The 21,370-nt window shown below is 44.6% G+C and overlaps 1 protein-coding gene across 1 annotated transcript in view; it reads right to left on the minus strand.

Moving 5' to 3' along the window:
- Positions 1–5,971: 5,971 nt before the first annotated feature.
- LOC109563595 (T cell activation RhoGTPase activating protein) overlaps positions 5,972–21,370 on the minus strand; it is an 88,344-nt gene continuing 72,945 nt past the window's right edge. Inside the window, exons 5-14 of the mRNA XM_070796464.1 lie at positions 15,354–15,395; positions 14,684–14,768; positions 14,541–14,594; positions 14,186–14,252; positions 12,768–12,931; positions 11,930–12,091; positions 11,347–11,456; positions 9,742–9,937; positions 8,886–9,000; positions 5,972–8,003 (exon numbers count right to left, since the gene is read on the minus strand). Coding sequence (XP_070652565.1) covers positions 6,748–8,003; positions 8,886–9,000; positions 9,742–9,937; positions 11,347–11,456; positions 11,930–12,091; positions 12,768–12,931; positions 14,186–14,252; positions 14,541–14,594; positions 14,684–14,768; positions 15,354–15,395 — 2,251 coding nt within the window. The 3' untranslated portion in view covers positions 5,972–6,747. The remainder of the gene's footprint in view (positions 8,004–8,885; positions 9,001–9,741; positions 9,938–11,346; positions 11,457–11,929; positions 12,092–12,767; positions 12,932–14,185; positions 14,253–14,540; positions 14,595–14,683; positions 14,769–15,353; positions 15,396–21,370) is intronic.

Consider the following 21,370-nt stretch of genomic DNA (forward strand, 5'->3'; position numbering starts at 1 on the left):
TAAAGAACCCGCCTGCCAATGCGGGAGACCTAAGAGGTTCAGGTTTGATCCCTGGGTTGGGAAGATACCCTGAAGATGGGAATGGCAGCCCACTCCAGTATTCTTGCCTGGAGAATCTCATGAACAGAGGAGCCTGGTGGGCTACAGTCCATGGGGTCACAAAGAGTCAGACACAACTGAGTGACTTGGCAGCAGCAGCAGCATTATTTTCTATTTAATATTTGAATAAGTAATAGAGTTATATCATTCAAACACCAAAAATATGGAAATGTATTCTGAAATGTTTTCTGCTTATTTTTGGCTCCATCATCTCAGTTCCCATTCCCCACCCCAATGTGTAAGCTACTACTATTAATCCTTCTTTTAAAGATAAATTATAGCATAGTGTACATACCGACCTGATACATGTTGTTTTTTTCTACTGGATATATCTTGGAGATGGTTTTGTATCAGTAGGTGAAAGAAATTTTTATAGCTGTGTGCGTGTGCCATATATTAATTATTCATAACTTATTCTCTAACCAAACATTTATATAATTATAAACAATGCTAAAAATATTTACATATAATTTTGCATGCCTAAGAACTTATTTATGAAGTATATCCCTAGAAGCAGAACTGGTCAGAAAAATGATTTATGCACTTGTAATTTTAATACTTACTGCCAAACTGTGCTCCATAGGGGTCATATCAGTTTTCACTTCCAACAAGAATGCATGAATCACTAGTTCCCCTACAACCTCACCAACATACTGTGTCATTAAACTGTTAGAGTTTTGCCTACCCAATGGGAGAAACCGTGTCTTAGTGTAGCTTTAAAAAAAAGAGTGAGATTGAGCATCTTTTCAAATGTTTAAAGGCCATTTGTTATTCTTTTTCTATGATCATATCACTTTCACATTTTAAAACTGAATTTTAAATGTGTGCCATTTGCAGATGTGGATGGACTTGGAGACTGTCAAACAGTGAAGGAAGTTAGAAAGAGAAAAACAAATATCTATTAACACATACATGTGGAACCTAGAAAAATGGTATAGATGAGCTTATTTGCAAATTAGAAATAGAGACACAACTGTAGAGAACAAACACATGGCCACCAAGAGGGGAAGGGAGTGCGGGATGAATTTCGAGATGGGGACTGGCACATATACAGTACTGTGGATAAAATAGATAACTAATGAAAACCTTCTATACAGCACAGGGAACTCTACTCAGAGCTCTGTAATGACCTAAATGGGAAGGAAATCCAAGGAAGGGGGGTATATATGTACACATACATGTGTGGCTGATTCACTTTGCTGTTCAGTAGAAATTGACACAACATTGTACAGCAACCATGCTCCAATAAAAAGAATTCAATTTTGTTTCTTTTCATTATCAAACTATGGGAACTGTATTTATTATGGAAATTAGTTCTTTTTCCGTTATATAAGATGCAAATGTTTTTCCAAGTTTCTCCTTTGTCTTTTGATTTTGTTTATGGTGTTTTATTCATATAGACATTTTTTATCTTGACGGTGTTAACTTGTCATTTTCTTTTACACCTTCTGGATTTTAAGCTGTGTTATACAGACCTCTCCTACGTTGTGATGTGGGTTTGCTGTGAGGTGCATTCCGAAACTGCTGCAGTGCTATGACTATCTTCATTTCACAGGGGGAGAAACTGATGCTCAGATAGTTTGGAAACTGATCCCTGGTCGCCCATTTGGGCTGTGGACTCGGGCCCTGTGAATCTGGCTCACATATTCTTGTGCCAACACAATTGTCTTTCTTTTCCTAGAGATATGATCATTCTGTGTTTCCTTTTTCTGGCGAGCTGTTGGATTCTTCAGGTTTGCTAGTCTCATCTGGTCTCTCTTTGAAGCCTGTAATAGGAAGAGGGTAACTCTTCATTCCATTGCTGGTTCCTCATTCACATTTCATTTGTCCAGAGGACATGATGCAGACATTTAAAATACCATGCCAAAAAGTGATTTACTTTTGCCTCTAGCAAAATGTTTATACTCCGATTCCTCAGTAATTCTCCCTTTGTAAATAAAGCATTACGATCTTACATAAGTCAATTAAGAAAGAAACTCAAAATATGCGAGATCTCATCTGATGTGGCTTTCCATCACTTCCAGCACTTGACCCTTCAGGAGGAAAGCATGCACTGGTGGTCCTTCCTGTGAGATCACAATCAGGAAACTTCAGCTAGAATGTATTCTTTTAATAGTGCATTAGGGTAAACAGTGCTGACCGCCCTTTTGGTGTTTTCATGCTCAGCCATGGGAAGCACTGCGGTCAGTAACTATTAGCTGCTTCATTAGCATACAAGCCATGGCTGCCACTCCAACGCTGTGAGACCCCGGGTGACATAGGTTATTTTTGCTGGGTTTGAGCTCGCAGGCGATTGTGTTTGCTCAGTTCTAGGGCCAGACCCCAGCTTGGTTAACAACCACAGACTCTGGATCGAGTCCTGAGCGGTGCTGGGCACAGGGCACGATGGGAGGTAATCGGTGTACCATGCAGTCAGAAATTCATTTGGATGCATTCGGAAGCCCACCCGTCCCCTTCTTTGTAGGAGGAGAAAAAACCTCCTACCTTCCTCAAGAGGAAGAAATTCTGTCCGTTCAGCCAGAACTCCAAGCATGAATGCCAGTACCTACCAACAGGCACGTGAGATACACACGCTTCCCCACCTCTTCCCTTGGTAAGAGGGTCGGGATCCCTCCCAAGCTGACCCATGCAGGGTTACCCTGGGTGATGGAGAGGTCCAGTGGCTCGGAAGTGGGTGTCAGACCTGGATTCAGGTTGAAAGCCCCAATGTAGGCCATGGCTTCCAACCTGGTTTACCATTCACCTTGCATTAGAGTGTCAGACCTATGTGTGACTGTGTGGCCCTTACAGGGTCCATGGAGGACAGCACTGTGCTGTTCTGGGTCCTTGTCTATTGTATCATTTTTTAATATCATCCCAATCTCAATGCAACCACAAGCCCTCTGTTGACACCTTGATTTCAGGTCTAGGCTCTACAACTGTGAGATTGTACACTTCTTTTGTGTCAGCTACTCATTTGTGATACTTGGTTATGGCAGCTCTAACCTACGACCATGCCTGGAGACCAGGTAGGGCTCTCCTATTTTAAAAAGTGAGTGGACTTCATGGTAAGAAGTGAGAATACCACACGGTGCATTGGGTGGCTTGGTAAAGAATCTGCTTGCAATGTGGGAGACCCAGGTTCGATCCCTGGGTTGGGAAGATCTCCTGGAGGAGGAGATGAAAACCCACTTCAGTATTCTTGCCTGGAGAATTCCATGGACAGAGGAGCCTGGTGGGCTACAGTCCATGGGATCGAAAAGAGTCAGACACGACTGAGTGACTAATACACACATCATACTTTCTTCTCCACTATGCAAATACAGTAGCTTTTTGACTACAAGAAGCTCATCAATGTTTGTCAATAAACTAGACTGTTTGCATGCAATAGAAGACTTTCAGTCTTACTCCTGCTTTGGTAAAATAAGGAAACTGGGGTAGAGTTTTCGTGATCTGAGTTGGGTCGCGAGGAGGTCAGGTCAATGGTAAGGCGGAATAGATAGGAGCTTACCTAGCTTATCGTGTTAGTCATCTATTGATGAAAACTCTCTGATTCTCAATGAGAAGTTGCTAAAAACATGATGGAGGATTTTTCTTTCAATCCTGAAATATTTAGCACTGAACTGAAAGATGCTGAAAACTGCCTTTACTGTCTGAGCCACCAGGCAAGTCCCAACTACCACTGTTACACGTCCAATTATGGGGAAGGGGTTGCTTTCCTTAGGTCAGCGGTTAGAAGGGGAACGTCTACCGGTGGAAATTTATGCATGATCGGTGGTGCTTAATAAGGTATTTAAATGACACTAATAAATCTGAACAGGATTAACAGATCTGAGCAGTCTGGATGAGAACATTGTAAACTGTATATCAGTTCAGTTCAGTCGCTCAGTCGTGTCCGACTCTGCGACCCCATGAATCGCAGCACGCCAGGCCTCCCTGTCCATCACCAACTCCTGGAGTTCACTCAGACTCACGTCCACTGAGTCGGTGATGCCATCCAGCCATCTCATCCTCTGTCGTCCCCTTCTCCTCCTGCCCCCAATCTCTCCCAGCATCAGAGTCTTTTCCAATGAGTCAACTCTTCGCATGAGGTGGCCAAAGTACTGGAGTTTCAGCTTTAGCATCATTCCTTCCAAAGAAATCCCAGGGCTGATCTCCTTCAGAATGGACTGGTTGGATCTCCTTGCAGTCCAAGGGACTCTCAAGAGTCTTCTCCAACACCACAGTTCAAAAGCATCAATTCTTCGGCACTCAGCCTTCTTCACAGTCCAAATCTCATATCCATACATGACCACAGGAAAAACCATAGCCTTGACTAGACGAACCTTTGTTGGCAAAGTAACGTCTCTGCTTTTGAATATGCTATCTAGGTTGGTCATAACTTTCCTTCCAAGGAGTAAGCGTCTTTTAATTTCATGGTTGAAGTCACCACCTGCAGTGATTTTGGAGCCCCGAAAAATAAAGTCTGACATTGTTTCCACTGTTTCCCCGTCTATTTCCCATGAAGTAATGGGACCAGATGCCACACGTTACTAATAAATCACTTCTCAAAAGACTGGGTCTTCACCATCTGGTAGCTAGCCAACACAAAAACCCTTCTTTAACATATCAAAAACATGCAGTGTTTTATGAAAAATTGATGAAGTAAGGAAAATAAAAGTCCAGTATCAAAGATACCAGATAAATATCTTAATCATTGAGCATGAATGTTCTAATGTATGATGTTTTACCACTGTGTTTGCTAATAATCAAGCAAACTGAGCATTGTAAAAATACAATTTTTGAAAGTACTGAAAACTTGAAGTCACTAAAACCAGGAAATACTGATATTTGTACACTAAATTTTCTAGCCTCTGAGTGACTGCCCAAAAATGGCTTAAAGAAGGTACATTATTATGGTTTTGCAAATTTGTAGAGACAACAGGGCTTGTCTCTTTTTCTTAAACATGAGATCCACATCTTGCTCTGCCTATCAGTCTAGAACAATGGAGTTGTCCTTCAGTCATGTCCGACCCTGCAACCCCAGGGACTGCAGCACACCAGGTCTCTCTGCCCCTCACCATCTCCCAAAATTTGCCCAATTTCATGTCCATTGCATCGGTAATGCCATCCAACCATCTCATCTTCTGTCTCCCCCTTCTCCTCCTGCCTTCAATCTTTCCCAGCATCAGGGTCTTCTATGAGTCAGCTCTTCACATCAGGTGGCCAAAGTATTGGAGCTTCAGCTTCAGCATCAGTCCTTCCAATGAATATTCAGTGTTGATTTCCTTTAGCATTGACTGGTTTGAACTCCTTGTCTCATTATTCAAGGAGAATAATGTAGTCAATAAATGCTTGTTTCTTTAAAATTTATTTATACTTATGGTTACGCGCGCAGGCTTTCTCTGGTTGCGGAGAGCACAGGCTACCTCCAGTTGCTGTGTGTGGGCTTCTCACTGCAGTGGCTTCTCTTGTTGAAGAGCATGGGCTCCAGAGCACAGGCTCAGTAGTTGTGGTGCACGGGCTTAGTTGCTCCGAAACGTGGGATCTTCCCAGACCAGGGATGGAACTTATGTCCCCTGCATTGGCAGGTGGACTCTTATCCACTGTACCACCAGGGTGAAAGTGAAAGTGAAAGTGAAGTCGCTCAGTCGTGTCCGACTCTCTGCGACCCCATGGACTGTAGCCTACGAGGCTCCTCCGTCTACAGGATTTTCCAGGCAAGAGTACTGGAGTGGGGTTGCCATTTCCTTCTCAAGGGGATCTTTCCAACCCTGGGATCGAACCCAGGTCTCCTACATTTTGGGCAGACGTAATAAATGCTGGTTGAATGAACCAACGTGTAAATGATTTTTCTGGTGGGTTTCTATGAACTGAGGGAGCAGAGGCAACATATCAGTAAAGAATGAACATGTTTACTTTGAAATAAGGAAGGCAATTTATTGTAGTGAGATAATATTGAAGTTTTACATACGAACGCCCCAATGTGTATGAAGTAATTTCCTCCACACTATCGGAGAAGACACTATTGAACTACAAAGAAACTCAAAGTGCTTGACATCAGTTAATGATGCACAATATAATGCATTTTCACTAACTTACCCAAATTTCAAATCAGACAGTTAAAGGACACATTGAAATATTTTTCATGCATTGTTAACAACAACCTTTTTTTTTTTCTTTTGCTGGAGTTTATAATGCCCTTTGATAACTCCAAACACTGAACTCTACTCCTGCAGTCTGTTCCTTCCATCCTACTGAGGTGATCACAAAGCGGCTTATTAGAGGAAACTCCTAAGAGACTTAGACCTTTTCTCCTAAATGGAGTTTGTGGAAAATAAGAAACTTGGCATGCCCTTTGAAGCAATGCCAAAAAAAGAAAACATTATTTTTAGACAGTAACCACTGAAAACAAAACAAAACAATACTCCAGGAGGCAAAGAACAGCAATGCAGTTTGGCGCAAGTTCACAAACAAATATATACACGTATCTGCGTACGTGTACCCAATGCCTTGTCTAGAATGCGTTTTATACACGCGCTACACGTTGTACAAATCAGGCCCACAGAGTGCTGGTGTGAAGTTGTGTGGCTGTCCTCTCGGAGGAGGTCTCAAACAACTTGCCAGAGAAGCTTATTCACGACTTTTTGGAAAACAAGAGTCTAAAGGCAGTTCTCGTGTACAGAGGGGCTAGATGTAGGATTCCTTAGCGAATCGGAGCTGCTCGGCGTCAAACACGGGCTGGCTACACCGCCGGGCCAGGACGGCCTGCCTGCCCTTCTGCTGCGACTCGGACGCGGTTCTCAGCCGCTGCAGCTCGGATGTCCCGGGGACCATCACCCGTCCTGCCGCGTCCTTAGGGGCGCAGCTCTGCCTCCAGGTCTCAGTCCCCAGCCCCCCTCGGAGCCCGTCCAGGGGCTCCGGCCCGCGGATGTTTCTCGAGTCCCCGTGGGGGTGGGCAGGGAGGGGAGGCAGGAGCCCCGCGTCCAGGCTCAGCACGCGGGCCCTCAGGCTGCCCACTGTCTGGCCCCCGCGGGGGGCGAGCTCCAGCGCCTGGAGCCTCACGGCCTCCTCGTAAGAGGGGGGGCGGCCGGGGTGCCTCTGATCCACCAGCCGGAACACATCCTCCACCGAGAGGGCGTAGGCCCCCGAGTTAAAGCCTACCACGGCTTGGCCGGGGGCATCCGACGAGCTTTCTTGGACGATCCGGCCGGCGAGCTGGCTTTCTTTCTTGGAACCTCGCTTCTCTTGGTCTCGGGGGCAGCCCTTGGACTTCGTGGCTCCAAAGCTGCGCATTTTGGTCAGCCCTCTTTGGTGAGAGGTGAAGGAGAATGACATGGAGTGCTTTTTAATTTCTCTGTTGGGCTTGCTTTTCTCAGCCTTGGTGAAAGACTGGTGTCTGGTGAAGAAGTTTCTTTTGGGGCTGGAAGGAGAGGCCAGGGGCGAGCTGTCGGAGAAAGCGTCCAGAGAGCCGCTGGAGGGGGCTTTGGGGACCCGTGCGCACGGTGACACGGAGCCCTGAGTCGGGCTCCACTCCCCCAGGTCCCGGGGCCTCTGGGCCCGGCCTTCGGCTGCAGGAAACACCTCCTCTGGAAACGGGTCCTCGGCTTCCTCGCCGGCAAAGCGGGAGGCTGCCTGAGCCACGGCAGTGAAGTCGTCCTCGCTTCGCGTGAGTTTCGGGTTTGCTCTTCTGCCCTCGAGGCACTCCGGGGAGAATGTGGTGCTGGGGTCTGAGTACCTCCGGTCAGGTTGCCCGAGGAAGCCCTTTAGTCTGGCCGTGGTGTTGACCATGGGCTCCCAAGGGCGCAGCGGGGCTCTGGGTTCCACGCCGCCAGCAGCCAGTTCCGGGGGCCCTGGGGGCTGCGAGCTTGGGGAGCCCGCAGGCTCCACGTCGTGGTCAGGGTCGTTGCTATCGTAGGCTGAGTCGTTCTGCAGGGTCGACATGTCTGGGGGAAGGTAAGGACAGTTGAGTTTTTGTTCAGTTCCTTTTAGAAATTCACTTTAGCACCGTCCACCCTACTAACATCAAGTATGGCACTAGGGAATTCGGTGAAGCTAAGCTAATTTGGGGCTTGTTATCAAGTTTTGTTTCTTTCCATGTCTACTATTTTGAGCTGGAGAAGATAAGTAGGAAAACGAAGAGAGAGAGGTTGAGAGAGAGAGAGGGTGAGAAAAAAAGAGAGAGAAAACAGCACTCCACTGAAAATTTATTGATCTTAGATTTAAAAGCTGATCGTTTGGATGGCTCTTTTCATTGGATCCATCCCCATTTTGGTGGTTCAGACAGTAAAGAACCTGTCTGCAAGGCAGGAGACGTGGGTTCGATTCCTGGGTTGGGAAGATCCCCTGGAGAAGGGAATGGCTACCCACTCCAGTATTCTTGCCTGGAGAATTCCATGAACACAGGAGCCTGGCGGGCTATAGTCCATGGGGTTGCAAAGAGGTGGACAGGACTGAGCAACTAACACTTTCACTTTCATCCCTACTTTAACAGACCCACATTAGACCCATATTCCATTGTGTGGAAACAAAAGTTTCTTACCCCAACCCTCTCGCCAAAGATTACTCTGTAAAAGGAGCAATTCTTCATGATTTAGAATAAGAAGGGGAAGGTGCCAGGCTGCAGCCTGAGGAAATAGTGCAGGAAAATTCAATAGAAAAGTTTGCCTGCTTGATGACTTCCCTACAGACCTGTGTCTGCTCTGATCTGGTGATGTGTGTTGGTAACTTCTTCAGATACCTGGGGTGCTGTACGTTACTGGGCTGGATTTGTAGCCAGGCATGAACTTAACCCCACAGTCAGAGTCCACTGAGAACACATTCCATACCTGAACTGTCCGTGTGTTCCAGGGAGTCATCAGAAGCAATTCTGGAATGTGCTGGAAAGTCTTCCCCAAATATTTCAAAGCAGTTATCGATGAGGAATTCCACCAGTGTCTTAACCTGTGAGGAGAAGTTAACAGCTTGTCAGCTTAATGAGATCTTTATTTATTTTTAAAGGAAGAAGGTTATCAAGGGGGACATAGGGAGGGTCAGCAGTTAGGGAGGTGCCAAAATGGGCTTCCCTGGTGGCTCAGGTGGTAAAGAATCTGCCTGCAATGCAGGAGACCTGGGTTCGATCCCTGGGTTGGGAACATCCCCTGGAGAAGAGAATGGCTACCCACTCCAGTGTTCTTGCCTGGAGAATTCCATGGACAGAGGAGCCTGGTGGGCTACAGTCCATGGGGTCACAAAGAGTCAGACACGACTGAGCAACCAACATTTTTACTTTCAAAACTGACATAACAGATGTTTACTGTGTCTGAGAGGAGCATTCAGAAAATTGGTAACAATCACCTTTGTGAAAATTATTTTTGAGATTATGCCTTTTAACTTTGTGAATTTAAAAAATGTATTACTTTAAAGTAACCAAAATGTTCATTAAAGGAGTTGCCCGGATTGGTAGCTGAACTGACAGAACTTTTTCGTGTGATGCATGAAAAAGAGCAAAGTGAAAGGGCCTTTCCATTCTGGAAACGGTGTTGGAGAGATGGGCATCACGTCCTCTGTCTCGTAGGATGACCTGGCTTTACCGGGTCTCATCCAGTGGGTGCACCCAGATAGTGGACCTGGGGCCACAGCAGACCTCACTGCTTGGCTCTGACAAGCAGATGTCGAGTTTCTTAGAAAAAGCCGAGCACAAACCTTATCGTTCAGGTCTCTCCGGGCTTCCAGCGATAGATTGTGCTCGTTTTCCGGGCTCAGCACGTTGGGCCCAATGCAGATGGCGAGATTGCTGGCGTCCATCCGGTTGACCTCGGAGTTCTTGCTGATCACGTGGAGCACGGAGACCAGATGCTTGAGCAGCAGGTGGTTGGGCCGTGGGAGCTTATCTGCAACCCTGGAATGGAGGTGGGGAAGCTGGTTTTAGGGGAGGTTCATGGCCTATCTAGCTTGAGGGGAGCAAGTTGAAAGTTCCTGCCTGACCCAGGCTTCCTTTAAAATGAGGAAGGTCTGTTTTCACAAGAAACATTGTGAAAGGTTCATTCAGATACATGCAGTGGCAACTGACATAGCATGAATCAGTGAACCACAAGAGCTTGAAGCCCTAGAAAACTGGCCTCTATGATCCTGACACCAGTAACATGGCCATTTACTCTTTACACAGATCTTAGATTATGAATCATTAACTCCTGCAGTAAACTTTAATACATTTTGAAAATCATTTTGTTGAGAAACCATTTAGCCCTATAGAATGTCTTTCTGCTTCTAATACTGCAAGACTGGTTTTTCTAAAGAATACAGTCATTTGCCTTTGTTTGAACTGTGCTCATCAAATGAAGAAGACACATTTTTAACCATTCTGAGAAAGTTTATGAAGAATAAATCAGTTTAGAAGAGCATGTTCATAAAAATAATGAGGTCAGCACCAAAAGGGCAACATTGGTACAATGACTAATCAATTAGAATTATAAAGCCTCATATTTTCAAAAAAAGAAATGGTGGTTCTAACATAAGGATCATTCGTTTCTCATAAGATACTGTTAAGAAAGACCTTTGTGTCTATAAGCAGAAGTTTACTGTAATCTCAGGATTCTTATTTTGGGACAGACATACTAATGCCTTCAGTTCAATAAATATGTCATTGATAATACTTAGCCACGTGAGACAATCATATATAGACACACTTTCATAGGATTTGGCAAAAGTGCTGATATTGTGAAGTTAGGTGTGTAAGATTTTCTAGGCACTAACAGGTCACACTTTCATTTCTACTTGGTATTGTTTCTGTTGCTGTTGGAATTTATTTTTATAGAGTTTTCATTTTGGTTGGTTATAAGAATATGAAATAAATACACTATGGAATTTTGTCAACAAACAAGCCCTTGCAGACTATTTACTAAGGGATGTTTTATGGGAGAATCATTGCTTTGCACGGCATCAATGTGAACAGGTGAAGACCACCCCAGGTTCCTACATGTGGCTAGTTAGCCTGCTCCAAGGCTTTCATCTGTGAGTTTGTTTCATACCTTCTTGAACTATTTATATTTTTAGACTCCCTAACTGTTGGGATTTGTGAGTACTGAAGTTCACTTTCTACCTTTTGACAGAGGTGCCTCCTTTCATTTGGCTAAAAAAAAAAGCTACTTCTTAAACATTTCCAGGGTACCTTTAGATTTGTATTCTAGGAGTAGGTGAGCGATTCCACTCAAATTCCTTCAACGTTGCAACATACTTGAAACATTCTGACAGTTCAGTGAGGAACCCCTGGGCAGAGACAGTCTGACAGAGGCTGCAGGGGTGACTTACTGTTTCAGGGCCTCGATCCGGTCCTCCTCGCTCTGCTTGGCCAGGGCACCCATCCACTCCTCAAACAGGTCACAGGACAGGAGCTTCAGTGGAATACTTCTGAGGAAGTCCTGGAGGGAGGAAGGGGACCGACCGTTCATGTTACGTAACGCGCTGCCATCCTAACCTCCGTCTCATTCGATCCCTCTCAGGAGTCTGTGCTCATCACCCCTTCCTGCCTGCATCCAGGGAGCCTGAAGTCTGCCCCCAACTTGCCCCTCAGCAACTTTTCTAACAACGGGCACGGTTAAGGCCACCAGCCAAGGGGCCACCAGACTCAGGGGAATGGACTGGGCTGTGGGACAGTCCCAGCGCCTGTTCTCAGAGAAATCTGGGAAGACTTCAGTGCAACACTTTTTGGTTGGAATCTGGGATCACAGAAACAAAGATGCTGATACAAATAAATGAAGGTTTAACTAAAACAGTTCGACTCCACGATCAGTTGCCTTTGCTGTGTGGGGCGAAGAGCCCGTTTCTTGTTCGCGGAGAGTCAGTGTGTCAGAGCCCGTCAGCCTGCTGTTTGGCACGGGTGCTGGGGGCTCACCTTGAGGACCACCGCCAGGAGGTGCACAGGGAGGCTTCTCAGGTCCACCACACCTCCGGAGCTGAGCTCCTCCTTCAGCTCTTTGCGGGCTTTCTCGTTGGCTGCTTTCCTGAATATTCCTTCAGTGGAAGGGCCTTTCAGGCATAGAATCGTGAGAATATCCTAAAGGGAAGGGGTATAGAAATAGGAAATGGTTACCCGTGGTTTGAAGACACACTTTGCTGATACCAATAGAGGAAAAATCTGTTATTTCGGTAGGAGAAAGACTTTAAATAGTGGACATGAACAGTAGCTAACTTTACCTGCTATACAATATCCTCTCCATAAAAGTTAGTTCTCCAGGATACTAAGACAGTCTTAACAAGAGACTATTAATCCCAGTCTGGTTCCTTTCAGTCCGGTTGCTGTCAACCGTCTCTCTCCACACTGCCGTTTTTCTAAGAGCAGGTACATTGGGAAAGCTGGAATTTGCACAGCCTAAAATGATTTTGGGCCTCCCTCCTCTCAAGTCATTCCATGTAAACACTGGATGTCTGATCACAAACTTCATGAATCTGTTGGTTTTTCAGAAGCTACACATTTTCAGCCTTCTTCACTCCATTAAGTCAGAAGGATGGAGGGACCACTGACCTGAGCTTATTGACAAATACAACTAATTTCTACAGTGTAAGCCACCATGTGTACTCCTGACTGCATTCTTAGGTGGGAACACCATTTCCAAACGTGGGGAAAAAATGGAAAACCCCACCCCAACAAGTTTAGCATGAGAAAGCCACTCAGGTTTCCTGAGGACTTTTCACAGAAAACTGAAGTAGGTTCTGGGTGAACGTGTGCCTACCTGAATGGGTCCCGGGAGCGTGTTGTCACTGCAGATGGCTGACAAGGGCTGATCGAAAAGGGATGTCTTCAATTCTGGCTCCGAAGCTGCAGAAACATCTGATGAAGAAGAAAGCCTTCTCATGAGAAGGAGCCAGTTAGACACCTTCTTTCTCTTCTTGATTTCTATGGCCAAGCAAACAAGGCAAAGAGAAATTAGATTAACGTACTGATAAGCAAGGAAGGATCCACATAAGACAACAGATATTGTTATTTATGGTTTGCCATGTGGGAGAAACAGTTTCGAAAAACTGAGGAAGCAACGGGTGTGAACCTTAATCTAGAAAAATCAACCCAAAAACAACCACATTGTTACCAGGGAAACCAGCCCCTCAACAGCAACACCAAGGCTCCTCAAAGTCTCCACCTTTCCTGTTTTTACTCTTTACCAGCTGTTTGCTATAGAAAATGAGCAAAGCCCAACGAGGCAGGTCATAAACAACCATCTTAACATATTGACCTTAATAACCACGGTGGATAGTTGGTGGCTATTTCTGATGTGAAACAGATTATTTTAATTCCTCCTCTGACGAGTGAAGAAAACGAAACTTACAGGAAGTGACTTGCTCAAAACCATTTTGAAGGCTCTAGGCGGGGCGGGCTGTTAAACCTCAGCGGCCGCACTAGCACCGACCACTAGAGGGAGCTAGTCCGTCTGCAGTCAGCAGCAGGGTTTTCCCAGAGGATGTGTTAGGAAAGGGCCGGGAGGTTAGAACCTAGACCTGGCAACTGGAAATGCTCAGGAAAAATTTTCCAGGATAATCTGTCCTTGCAAAATCCTGAAGATGTCTGCACAATGGGTATAACCACTCATGAGTTTACTTCTTTCTCTGTTTTCCTCTCTCTCCTTTCTTTTTTTTTTTTTTTTCCTAATTAAAAAAAAAAAGCTGTACTTTCTAAATGCATTAGCACATGTTTCTATACCTTTTATACCAGCCAGTGAAGAGGATGGATACAGAACTGGCTTGTCCTTATAGTTCAAGAGAACTGGGTCAGGGTTACATTGACTGAACGGCGGGTTCTTTGGGATTTAAGACAGCAACAGTTGCTTCATGTGCTCTTAGCATCATTCTCCAGTAGAGGAGGGTGAGAGTGGAAACATATGCACACTTTAATTGTCAGAGCAGAAGTGGCCAGGAGATCTGTAACCCCACTAAGGCCCCTCTGGATGGGGGAGAGGTTGACTTGGGGAGGATCTTTTCTCTCAGAACTTGCTGTCTAGTGAGCCGGACCTTCCTGCCACACAAGTGTTAATGTTCTGTGGTCTTTAAGAGAACACTTCGAAAAAAAAAAATCCCTAGTAAAGCACTGTGGTTTGGCAAACCAAGAACACTGGTTGTTAGCATTTACATAAAAGATCAGTGTATTTTCAAAACTCACCAATTAGCTGGCAAATATTATCTTCACTCTCACATGATGCCAACAAAGGATGTTCTTTGATATTACCCTAAAAATATATTTATTAAAATTAATGATTGAAGAAATCTGCTGAGTCTTTCCCCACAAAATATATTCACCATTTTATTCATATCAACAGTTAGTTGTCCATTAATTTTTTTCAGAATCAGTATTAATATCTTGCTTATCATGATACAAGATCTCAATTAATATTAGTGTTTACTACAACTTATCATGTTGATTTTCTATTCTGATAACTAAACAACATGCATGATATTCAATTAAAACAAAGTTTTCTCATAGTGCAGATAAAAAGTTTGAAAAACAGCCTTCTTACCTCTGATTGACATTCAATTAATGTCTCCATATCACAGGCATTTAGTGTTTTTGACTACAAGAGAAAAAAAGTCAAATTAGGTAAACATCTTTGACCCTTGCCATGAGAAAATCTGAGGCAGTAAGTGTAAGCAGGGCACATACAGCATGGCAGCTGCTTGTCAACTTCATTGGAGTTCGGGCTGACGGTCCAGTGATGAATTTTGCTCCTGTGTGGCCTTGGCTCTGTCTACGAAAAATGATTCAGGAAAGAGTGAGGAGGGAACTACGGAATGCAATGGCCAATTTCAGCCCCACTCTGACAAAAGACAAAGTCTGAAACTACTAGTTAGAAAAGTGTTCATTTAAAGTCAGTTATGTGTTACCAGATGTCTTACGCTATTAAACACAGCATCTGAACACACTACTTTCTGAAAGCTTTAAACCTGACATCTTCATCACGCCAAACTTTGCTTTTCATTTATTAAGTTCCCATCAGGAGATAATCTGAGTAACAGCTACCATGACAACTAGTGTTTTGGGAGGAGGGTTCACTATGTGCCGGCTTTGCACAGATTTTCTCATGTAACCTGGAAGGGAAAACAGTGGCTCCCCAGGACGCTGCTTAAGGCAGACATAAAACAAAGATAACACGTACAGAATTCCTAGAGCCCCCGAAGCGCTGGCTTCCCATGAAAGCAAAGCTGTCTGAGTTCACTCTTCGTGACACTACGTGTAGCATATTGCACGGTGAAACCCGTTTTTGTTGGATACGATCTCAAAGCCCAGTGACCCCGCCCGGCAGCTGACTGACAGGCCGATTTATGGTACTTACCCTCGGAGGGCCTCCAGCCAGACTTCTTTTACCTCCCGTGAACTGTGGAAAATTGGAAAAATAACATGACACTCTGCTCCTACTAATCCAGCGTGAGTGAGGAGACTGAATGGCTCTAACTTCACGTGTTCTGCGTTATAAGGGAGAGGGGGCGGGCAGGTGGAAATTCAGAATGTTACTGAGACCGGAAAGAGCATCATGGGCTGTCGCCCGGGCCAGACACTGCAGAGCTCTCACTTCCTCATTTCTTTTAGGGCAGCTCTGGTTCTTTTTTTTCTTCTTCTTCAACTTCAAAGTCCACCATCTGTAAACCACCGAGAGTGGAAAAGATGACATATGGCCATAGGTGAAGGCTCTGATTCATGTCTCAGGTGGGATGTGTGAATAAGAAATTGTGTTATTCTGTACGTAAACATCATCGTATTTTCTAAAGTGATCATTTCAGGTGCCCTTTATTTTGGTATCCTGTTTGGGTGCGGTCTCCCCACCCACCCACCTTCTCCTCTGTTCATCGGCACATTGATAAGCACCCTCTAGCTGCGGGATGTGGTCCCTCCAAGAAAGCCAAGACATGCGGCCTCTTGAAACGCAGTCATCATCCAGAGTCAGGTCAGTTTCCTTTGGGATTGTGACGAGTCCACGAGAGCAGGCTGTCTACATGTTACCTCTTCCTTAACTCAGTACTTAAGTCACGGTCAGATCAGCTCTAATTCTGACGTGGGAGGAAAATGATTTCCTTTGATCGGACATTTGAAAGTAGAAAGGAGATGGTGAATTTCATTTGCGGATCTGACCTTCTGGATAAAAGAGAATCTCTGGTCTTTCCTATGGCTTAGGCTGTATATGAAATGACTCAAATACCCTGACAACAGAATGGATACATACAGCGTGGCGAATTTTCACACAGTGGAGTCCTACGGAGCCCTGAGAATGAATAGTCTACAATTACGTTCAACGACACGATTGGGCTTCAGAAAATAACGCTGAGTCAAAGAGGCCAGACGCCAAAGAGTGTACCTTGCATGCAAAGCCCCCAAATAGCAAAAGTAATCTGTGTTATTAGAGCCAGCATGGCATTTCTGTAGGGCTGGGCAGTGGCTCTGAGGGGGTCAGAGAGGGTCCATCTCTTGACTCCAAGGAGGGCTCCGCCTCTTGATCTGGCTGTTGTGGTTGTTCAGTTGCTAAGTCATGTCTGACTCTTTGCATCTCTATGGACTGTGGCCCGCTAGGCTCCTCTGACCCGGAAATTCTGGCAAGAAGAGTGGAATGGGTTGCATGCCCTCCTCTAAGAGATCTTCCTGACCAAGGGACTGAACCCATGCCTCTTACGTCTCCTGCATTGTCAGGAAGGTTCTGTACCACCAGCACCACCTGCTGCTGCTGCTAAATCGATTCAGTCGTGTCCGACTCTTAGTGACCCTGTGGACTGTAGCCCCCCAGGCTCCTCTGTCCATGGAATTTCCCAGGCAAGAATACTGGCGTGGGTTGCCATTTCCTTCTCCAGGGGTTCTTCCCAACTTAAGGATCAAACCTTCGTCTCTTATGTCTCCTGCACTGGCAGGTGGGTCTTCTACCAGTAGTGCCACCTGGGAAGCACCCGGGAAGCCCCTATCTCCAGGAGTTCGCTCAAATTCTATTAAGTCAGTGATGCTACCTAACCATCTCATCCTCTGTTGCCCACTTCTCCTCCTGCCCTCAATCTTCCCCAGCATCAGGGTCTTATTTCCAGTGAGTTGGCTCTTCGCATCAGGTGGCCAAAGTATTAGAGCGTCAGCTTCAGCATCAGTCCTTCCAATTCAGGACTGATTTCTTTTAGGATTGACTGGTTTGGTCTCTCTGCAGTCCAAGGGACTCTCAAGAGTCTTCTCCAACACCAGAGTTCAAAAGAATAAATTCTTTGGTGCTCATTCTTCATTACGGTCCAACTCTCACATGTACATGTCTACTGGAAAAATTGAACCTTTGACTATACAGACCTTTGTTGGCAAAGTGATGTCTCTGCTTTTTAAGATGCTGTCTAGGTTGGTCATAGCTTTCCTTCCAAGGAGCAAGCATCTTTTAATTTCATGGCTGCAGTCATCATCCGCAGTGATTGTGGAGCCCAAGAAAATAAAATCTGTCACTGCATCCACTTTTCCCTCTTCTATTTGCCATGAAGTGATGGGACTGGATGCCATGATCTTAGTTTTTTGAATGTTGAGTTTTAAGCCAGCTTTTCACTCTTTTTCACCCTCATCAAGAGACTCTTTAGTTCCTCTTCACTTTCTGCCACTAGACTGGTATCATCTGCATATCTGAGGTTCTTGATATTTTTCCTGGCAATCTTGATTCCAGCCAGTGATTCATCCAGCCTGGCATTCTGCATAATGTACTTTGCATATGAGTTAAGCAGGGTGAAAATACACAGCCTTGATGCACTCCTTCCGCAATCTGAACCAGGCAGTCGTTTCAAGTCTGGATCTAACTGTTACTTCTTGACCTGCATACAGGTTTCTCAGCAGACAGGTAAGGTGGTCTGGTATTCCCAGCTCTTTAAGAATTTTCCACAATTTATTGTGATCTATACAGTCAAGGCTTTAGGGTAGTCAATGAAGCAGAAACAGATGTTTTTCTAGAACTCCTCATTTCTCCATGATCCAATGAAAGTTGGCAATTTGATCTCTGGTTCCTCTGCCTCTTTGAAACCCAGCTTGTACATCTGGAAGTTCTTGGTTCACATACTACTGAAGCCTAACTTGAAGGATTTTGAGCATAACCTTGCTAACATGTGAAATAAGTGCAATTGTATGGTATTTGTAACATTCTTTGGCATTGCCCTTCTTTGGGATTGGAATGAAAACTGACCTTTTCCAGTCCTGTGGCCACTGAGTTTTCCAAATGTGCTGGCATGTTGAGTGGCGCACTTTAACAGCATCAGCTTTTAGGATTAAAGCTAGTGCTGCTAGTCTTAAGTGTACACTTCTGTGTGTTTGTTACTCTTCAACAAAAAGTTGACAAATACCTTGACTTAATTCATTATTAGCACCTGAAATTCTCAGCCTTTTTCATATGGATAGTACTAATGTCTTTATACTGAAAGGAGGTCATGACGAGGCACACTTTGAGAAACTGAAGCACAGAGCTGTTAAAATTTGCCGCCTAACTCGGTGTCTCAGGGGATGACCTCAGGAGGGAGTTGGTGTCTAGGTTTCCAGCTGGAGGCACCCTCTCTTAAAACTGCCAGGGTTCACGCAGCACTCCTACCACAACTGCAGATGCTACTGCTCTTTCAGCCTCCCTTTCCCCTTAGAAAACTCTGAAATGAACTCACTGATTTCAATTTACTGCTACAAAAAAGGGCATTATGGTGGCTCGGTGGTAAAGAATCCACCTGCCAATGCAGGAGATACAACAGTCGTGGGTCTGAACCCTGGGTCGGGAAGATCTCCTGGAGGAGGAAATGACAACCCACTCCAGTATTCTTGCCTGGAAAATTCCATGGACAGAGGAGCCTGGTGGGGGGGCTACGGTCCATGGAGTCACAAGGAGTCCGACACAATTAAGCACAGCACAGGATGCTATCCTATCCTAGAGTCAGGAAGTGGTAGGTACTCAATTAATAGTTTCTGTATAAGTACATTTACTTTTGAAGTAGTCACATAGAGTATTACTACGATATATATATGTTTTATGAATTTTTAATTGGATACTTTTTTAAGTTATTCTAAGAAACTTAATGTTGGCACTGCTCTTACAACCAAACCATCCAGCCTCAACTGACATATTTCCTTTTTTTAAAAAAAACGAAGACCATATTTTTTTCCTCATCTTTACAGCTGTTATGTATGTCCTATGCCCCACATTCTACCAGTGATTTAAAACCATTTTTTTTTTCTTTTGCCATGGGATTATATGGTTTGTTTTTTTTTTTGGCTGCACTGCACAGCATGTGGGATTTTAGTTCCTTGACCAGGGATCAAACGCAGGCCCTCAGCAGTGGAAGTGCAGATGCTTAACCATTAGATCACCAGGGAAGACCCCATATTCAAAAGCAGATGAATCTAGAATCCAGATATATAAAATTTAAAAAGAAAAAAAGCATTTTTAAAGTTGGTTGCTCTAGTGAGAGACGGGTGAGGGAATCGTGGACCCACATTTTGCCTTTTCTGACAAGCCCAAGCTGGGGCTCAAAAACTCATGTTATTAGAGGTTCTCAAAGTGCGTTCAGGGATCCCTGGGGCCCTTTCAGCAGAGTCCACAAGGTCAAACTATTTTGTAACAATACGGAGATGCTAGCTGCCTTTTTGACTATTCTCTCAAGAGTATCTAGTGCAGTTTTCCAGAAGCTGCATGATATGGGATGTTTTGATAGCTATGGGAATGCAGGCTTGCATTTTCCTGTGTTTTAAAATTTTCTCAGTTTTCATTTCTCCTAAGATATGTATGGGTAGATATAACTTAGATAAATCAGAGAGCTTTAGAGTTGTCAATAATTTTCTGAAGTTTTCCTGAGACTAACAGAGTTTGAGAACTGCCAATATCCATCATATCTTTCCAGGTGAGAAAATTCCACATACATGTCTTGTTTACCTATTATCTTCACTATGCTCCTGCTGAGTGGCTCAGTCGTGTCCGACTCTGCGCAACCCCATAGATGGCCGCCCACCAGGCTCCCCCGTCCCTGGGATCCTCCAGGCAAGAACACTGGAGTGGGCTGCCATGTCCTTCTCCAATGCATGAAAGTGAAAAGTGAAAGTGAAGTCGCTCAGTCGTGTCCGACTCTTAGTGACCCCATGGACTGCAGCCCACCAGGCTCCTCCGTCCATGGGATTTTCCAGGCAAGAATACTGGAGTGGGTTGCTATTGCCATCTCCATAGCCATTTTCAAATGCACATCCTTGCCAAGGTGCATTGTCTGATGGTTCATTGCTCCTCATTGCATGTTGTCTGTTAGTGGCTCGACAAGTCTTGGAGGGAGGACAAGATTCTCTCCTGCTCACTTTCATCTGCAGCACTGTGATTCTCCACGTTTCCCATGATGCCTCTGTGTTGGCAGCTTCCCAGGGTGGTCTTTACCCCCTTCCCTCCATTTCCGAGTCTTGTGTCCATTATGGTGGTCACTTCACTACACTTATTCTCAGTTCTCCTAATGACACAAATGTCCCTTCTATATATAAACTCTAAACTCAGCCATCGACATATGAAAAATGAGGAAGCTGGATATAAGAGAAGTGCTATTTCTCTTTGGATGTGTCATTTAAAACTGTGAATTTTTAAATGAAATTTGATTGTTGCTGGGGGGTTATATATATGTTTTCATGTAGAGGATCATGTCTTTAAATTTACTATGAATTAGTGAATCTGGTATTATAAGAAACACATATGAGCATGTCCATTATGTGTTTCAGTAACAACTCTTGAAAAAACAGAATAGTGTGTTTGTTAATTATGTTGTGATAACTCTGGGCCTTTTTAAAAGGAAGGAAATACTTAAAATGCAAATGCTATAAATTATATTCAATTCTGTTTTTTCCTTCTTCTCCACTTTTTTCCTCTTCTTTTTTTGGAGACTGAATTATGGGACTAGACACAGATATTTATTGACCCTGAATCAGGGCTGAATGGGTTTTAAGTGAGCAATGAATTTAACATTCTGCTCATATCCCGATGTTTTTATCTTTGCAGCACCCCCTCCAAATTGTCTCTTCAACATTGTTCTTGAAGTCTTCTCTTTCTGAGGGCATTCCTACTCCTGAGGAAGCCATTCCCTGATTCAGCAGAAGGCTCCTGGCTATGTCAGAGTGAAACCTGTCCCCTCTCCTGTAAACCTTCCCTGATTTAAATCCCATTCTCTCCTGGGATATAGGGGCTTCCAACTTCTTCTATTCAACCCCTGCTGCCCCCATGCCTCCCACCCCCAAAACAGACCAAGACCCTTCTCAGCAGGCAACGTTCTTGCATGACATCCATCATCAGCTCTGCATTCTAACAGTTCAAGGCTAAAGAGAGGGCTGGTGAGACGCTTACTGAACACCTAC

Source organism: Bos indicus, chromosome 9, assembly GCF_029378745.1.
Source record: "Bos indicus isolate NIAB-ARS_2022 breed Sahiwal x Tharparkar chromosome 9, NIAB-ARS_B.indTharparkar_mat_pri_1.0, whole genome shotgun sequence".
Lineage (NCBI taxonomy): Eukaryota > Metazoa > Chordata > Mammalia > Artiodactyla > Bovidae > Bos > Bos indicus.